Raw genomic sequence first — 5,967 nt, 5'->3', positions numbered from 1 at the left:
GGCTCGGCGTATGGTCGAGAAAAGGTGTGTAGTCTATTTGGCTTATATTCGCGATCCCAGTGCGGATGTTCCTTCTATGGACTCAGTACCAGTTGTTCGTGAATTTCCAGAAGTATTTCCTGTAGATTTGCCGGGGATTCCACTCGACAGAGATATTGACTACGGTATTGATTTAGCTACATGCACTCAACCCATTTCTATCCCAACATACCGTATAGACCCACCAGAGTTGAAAGAATTGAAGGAGCAATTACAAGACTTGCTTGATCAGGGATTCATTAGACCCAGTGTCTCGCCCTGGGGTGCACCAGTATTGTTTGTAAAGAATAAAGATGGTTCAATGCGAATGTGTATAGATTATCGGCAGTTGACCAAGGCTACTATCAAGAACAAGTATCCACTGCCAAGAATTGATGACTTATTCGATCATCTTCAAGGTGCCAAGGTGTTTTCAAAGATCGACTTGAGGTCTGGTTACCATCAGTTGAAGATTAGGGCATCTGATATTCCTAATACAGCTTTTCAGACTCGGTATAGGCATTACGAATTCCTAGAGATGTCATTTGGGATGACAAATGCCCCAATAATATTTATGGATTTGATGAATCAGGTGTTCAAGCCCTATTTGGATTGTTTTGTGGTTAAATTCATTGATGATATCTTTATTTACTCTAGAGGTCGAGAGGAGCATGAGCAGCATCTTCAGAGTATGCTTCAGACTTTGAAGAATAATCAGTTATATGCTAAATTTTCAAAATGCGAGTTTTGGTTAAACTTAGTTGCCCTTTTGGGGCATGTTGTATCGGCAGAAGGCATAAAGGTCGATCCTAAGAAGATTGAGGCTATTCAGAATTGTCCTAGACCTACTTCAGTTACAGAGATTCGGAGTTTCCTAGGTTTGGCAGGTTATTATCGTCAGTTCGTGGAAGGGTTTTCATCTATAGTATGCCCATTGACCAGACTGACCCAGAAAGGTGCCTCATTCAGATGGTCAGATGAGTGTGAGTTGAGCTTTCAGAAGCTCAAGACTGCTCTGACTACGGTGCCAATATTGGTATTACCCACAGGTTTAAGATCTTATACGGTATATTATGATGCATCTCACATTGGGTTTGATACAGTATTAATGCAAGATGGCAGGGTGATTGCATATGCATCGCGATAATTGAAAGTTCACGAGAAGAATTATCCTGTTCATGACTTAGAATTGGCAGTCATTGTTCATGCGCTGAAGATTTTGAGGCATTACTTCTACGGTGTCTCGTGTGAGGTATTTACTGATCATCGTAGCCTTCAGTATCTGTTCAAACAAAAAGATCTTAATTTGAGGCAGAGAAGATGATTGGAGTTGTTGAAAGACTATGATCACCATTTTGTATCACCCCGGAAAGTCTAATGTGGTGGCCGATGCTTTGAGTAGAAAGGCTGCGAGTATGGGCAACCTTGCTTATATTCCAGTTGATGAGAGACTGTTAGTTGTAGATGTCCAGACTTTAGCTAATCAGTTCGTGAGGTTAGATGTTTCAGAACCTAGTCGGGTTCTAGCTTACACAGTCGCTCGGTCTTCTCTATATGAGCGCATCAGAGAGCGGCAGTATGATGATCCTCATTTACTTGTCCTTAAGGACATGGTGCGACACGATGATTCCAAACAGGTTGCTGTGGGAGAAGATGGAGTTCTGCGAATGCAGGGTCGTATTTGTGTGCCTAATGTGGATGGACTTCGTGAATTAATTCTGGAATATTCCCACAGTTCCAGATATTCTATTCATCCAGGTACCGCCAAAATGTATCTAGATTTGCGGCAACATTATTGGTGGAGGAGAATGAAGAATGATATAGTTGCATATGTAGTTCGGTGTCTAAATTGCCAGCAAGTTAAGTACGAGCATCAAAGACCTGGTGGTTTGCTTCAGAAGTTAGAAATTTCTGAGTGGAAGTGGGAGCGTATCACTATGGATTTTGTTGTTGGGCTTCCATAGACTCAGAGAAAATTTGACGCAGTTTGGGTCATTATGGACAGGTTGATCAAGTAAGCACATTTCATTCCAGTGGCAGTTACCTATTCTTCAGAGCGGTTAGCTGAAATTTACATTCGTGAGATTGTCCGCCTTCACGGTGTGCCAGTGTCTATCATTTCTGATCGAGGTACGGAGTTCACTATGCACTTCTAGAGGGATGTACAACGTGAGTTAGAAACGCGGGTTGAGTTGAGTACAACATTTCATCCACAGACAGACGGACAGTCAGGACGTATTATTCAGATATTGGAAGATATGCTTCACGCTTGTGTTATAGACTTTGGAGGTTCTTGGGATCAATTCTTGCCACTTGCGGAGTTTGCCTATAATAATAGCTACCAGTCGAGCATTCAGATGGCTCCATATGAAGTATTGTACGGGAGGCGATGTCGTTCGCCAGTTGGCTGGTTTGAACCATGAGAGGCTCGGTTGTTGGGTATCGATTTGGTGCAGGATGCCTTGGATAAGGTCAAAATTATTCAGGATCGATTTCGCACAGCTCAGTCTAGACAAAAGAATTATGCCGACCGTAAGGTTCGTGATAATGCATTCATGGTTGGAGAAAGAATATTGCTCTGGGTTTCACCTATGAAAGGTGTAATGAGGTTCAGAAAGAAGGGCAAGTTGAGCCCTGGGTATATAGGACCCTTCGAAATACTTGAAAAGGTGGGTGAAGTAACCTACAAGCTTGCACTACCACCTAGTTTATCACCAGTTCATCCGGTGTTTCATGTGTCTATGCTCCGAAAATATCATGGTGATCCGTCCCATGTACTAGATTTCAGCTCAGTCCAGTTGGACAAAGATTTGACTTATGAAGAGGAGCCGGTAGCTATTCTAGCCCGGCAGGTCCGACAGTTGAGGTCTAAGAATTATCCTTGAGTTCAGGTATAATGGAGAGGTCAGTTAGTAGAAGCATCTACCTGGGAGTCCGAGTCTGACATGCGGAGTAAGTATCCACACCTTTTTACCAACTCACGTATTTTTTTTCTAATTTCGTTCGAGGACGAACGTTTGCTTTAGAGGTGGAGAATGTGATGACCCAAAAGGTCATCTTTAAATTTAATAATTATTTCTGTGTTCTAAGACCTCGAAAAGTACTATTCATCATTTTTCGACTTGCGTGCAAAGTCTGTATAATTTACTGGAAAGTTTTTATATGAAAAATTGATTAAAATGAGAAATAGAGCCTTAATAAAACTCAACTAAGTTGACTTTGGTCAACAATTTGAGCAAACGGACTCGGATCAGTATTTTGACAGTTTCGGTAGGTCCGTATCGTGATTTGGGACTTGGGCGTATGCCCATAATTTAATTCGGAGGTCCCTAGCTCGAGTTATCGCATGTTGTCAAAATTTTTATGTTTAAAAGGTTTAATGACTTACAAGATTTGACTAATATTTGACTTTATTGATACATGGTCCATATTTTAGTTTCGGAACCCGGTATAGCTCCATTACTATATTTATGACTTGTCTGCCAAATTTGGTAAGAAACGGAGCTGGTTTGACGTAATTCAGGCGTCCGGTTGTTAAAATAGAAATTCTAAAGTTTCTTAGAAATTTCATTTGATTTGGTGTCCGATTCGTAGTTCTAGGCATTATTTTGGTGTTTTGATCGTGCGAGCAAGTTCGTATGATATTTTTGGACATGTGTGCATGTACAGTTTAGAGCCCCGAGGGCTCGGGTGAGTTTCGGACGATTTTCAGACCATTTTTGTTCAAGAATAGATGGCTGGAAATCTGGTATTTTCCAGTTCTGGTTTCCTTCTATGCCATCGCGTGGCTTCATCCGCGATCGCGAAGGCTTAATGTCACTGATGAAAATTTAAACTATGCGATCGCATAGTCATGTCTGCGATCGCACAGTGTCCGCAGTCAAAGCACCGCGAACGCGAGGGCCAAGACGCGTTCGCGTAGAAGGAATAACGACAAAAGTTGGGCACGCCATTTGTGCTATGTGATCGCACAAGGTAGTACGCGATTGCGTAAGGCTGAGAAAATATTCTCCGCGATCGCATGTTCATTTACGCGATCGCGTAGAGTTAAAAATCTGGGCAGCCAAAATATGCTTCGCGTTCGCAAAGAATTATTTGCTATCGTGGAGAGTAAAATAGACCTGGGCAGAAATAGCTCTACGCGATCGCGAACGAATTCTCGCGATCACGATGAGTAAAAATCTGGACAACAAAACTTAAGTTCTGGGAATAGATTTTCGTCCCATTTTCTATCATTTTCGATTTTGAGCTCGGGTAAGACGATTTTTGGATGATTTTCACGGAAAAATATTGGGGTAAGTATTCCTTATCCTATATTGATTATCTTCTGTGATTCCATACTCAATTACATCATGAATCCGTGAATTTATTGAAGAAAAATCAGTTTTTTATAAAATCTTCCAAAAATATAAAATGAAGATTTGAAAGTCAATCTGATGTCGGAATTCGATAATTTTTGTATGGCTGAACTCATATCGGAACGGGTGTTCGGATTTCATAAATTTTTCCGGGATTCGAGATGTGGGTCCCACTGTTGATTTTTAAAATAATTTTCGGATTTTAATCCAGAAAAATTAGTAAATTCATATGGAATTAATTCATACGATTTGTATTGAATATATTGAATTGTTTATGACTAGATTTGAGAATTTCAGACACTAATTCACGGGGCAAGGGTGTATTGGAAACTTGAATTGGTTGTGAAGTGAGGTAAGTGTCGTAGTTAACCTTGACTTGAGGGAATAGAACCCTTGAATTATTTGTTATATGAATTTTATGTGTAACGATATATAGGCAAGGTGACGAGTGCCTATACTTTGTCAATTTAATTGTGTGCTTAATTATTTAAATATATTAAATTGTTTTTAGACACGAATTAATTGTTATAATAATTATTTCTCTCCTATTCCTTGTCAAATATTAATTTTTGAATTCTTGTAATAATTGTCACATGCTTATTTGATTTATGTGTCTTAATTGCTACTTGATATTTTGCATATTAAATATTATACTGCCTATTTTTATCCTGATTTTTATAATTAATTGCTACTTGTCATTGTTTGTTTCATAAATGAATTGTAATTATTGTATGCCTTGATGCTTAATAGTTTCTCATTGAACGTGGTATTTATTAGAGTATTTTTATTACATTTAAATATATTGGGGGATCGGGTTGCACGCCGCAATAGAGTTATTTAAAATTTATATTGGGTGATCAGGTTGCACGCGTCAACAGATTTATTTAAAAAATTATATTGTTGGGGTGGGTTGCACGCCACAACGGAAGTTGATTGAAATAATAATTGGTTATGACTGTCGAGTTGACTTCAACTGTTAAAATGAGTAATCTGGTTTATTTTTATTATTGTTATTATTATTATTACATACAAGTTAATGTAACTGACCTGCTTTAGCCTCGTCACTACTTCGTCAAGGTTAGGCTCTGCACTTACCAGTACATAGGGTCGGTTGTACTGATACTACACTCTGCACTTCTTGTGCAAATTTCAGAGTTGGTCTCAGCGACGTACTGTAGATTTGTCTGAATACAGCTACCAGTGGAGACTTGAGGTATAACTGTACAACGTTCGCAGTTCTGAAGTCCCCTTCTATCTTATCTCAGCTGTGTATTATATTTCAAACAGCTTGAATTTTATTCAGACCTTTATTTGTATTATTCTTAAAGTTCGTGCACTTATGACTCCAAATTCTGGGATGGTATTTAGATATCATGTCTATTATGGATTATTCACTTTATTCCAGACTTTATTTTCGCATTTATTTTCTTTGTTATTAATTAATTTTAAATTATATTAAAATGGCTAATTATATTATAACGTTGGCTTGCCTAACAAGTGAAATGTTAGGCACAATCACGGTCCCGAAGGTGGGAATTTCGGGCCGTGACATAACTTTTTAATGCTTTTGTGCTTGAAAACCTGGAAAAGA

At 39.0% G+C, this 5,967-nt stretch overlaps 1 protein-coding gene across 1 annotated transcript; it reads left to right on the top strand.

The window, feature by feature from the left end:
- Positions 1 to 1,433: 1,433 nt before the first annotated feature.
- On the top strand, positions 1,434 to 4,711 carry LOC138891914 (uncharacterized). The gene is made up of 2 exons (XM_070175601.1): positions 1,434 to 1,776; positions 4,659 to 4,711. Exons 1-2 carry the CDS (start codon positions 1,434 to 1,436, stop codon positions 4,709 to 4,711), a joined length of 396 nt encoding a protein of 131 aa, XP_070031702.1.
- Positions 4,712 to 5,967: the final 1,256 nt, after the last annotated feature.

The sequence above is a fragment of the Nicotiana tomentosiformis genome, chromosome 5 (genome assembly GCF_000390325.3).
Source record: "Nicotiana tomentosiformis chromosome 5, ASM39032v3, whole genome shotgun sequence".
Classification (NCBI taxonomy): Eukaryota; Viridiplantae; Streptophyta; class Magnoliopsida; order Solanales; family Solanaceae; genus Nicotiana; species Nicotiana tomentosiformis.
This window is presented reverse-complemented; position numbering and strand designations above follow the sequence as displayed.

What these genes read in the sequence shown, in the direction of transcription:
- LOC138891914 (XM_070175601.1), top strand. Translation starts at nt 1,434, where the DNA reads ATGGGCAACCTTGCTTATATTCCAGTTGATGAGAGACTGTTAGTTGTA. An exon ending in CAGATATTCTATTCATCCAG is followed by an intron (nt 1,777 to 4,658) that starts GTACCGCCAAAA and finishes GTTTATGACTAG; the next exon opens with ATTTGAGAATTTCAGACACT.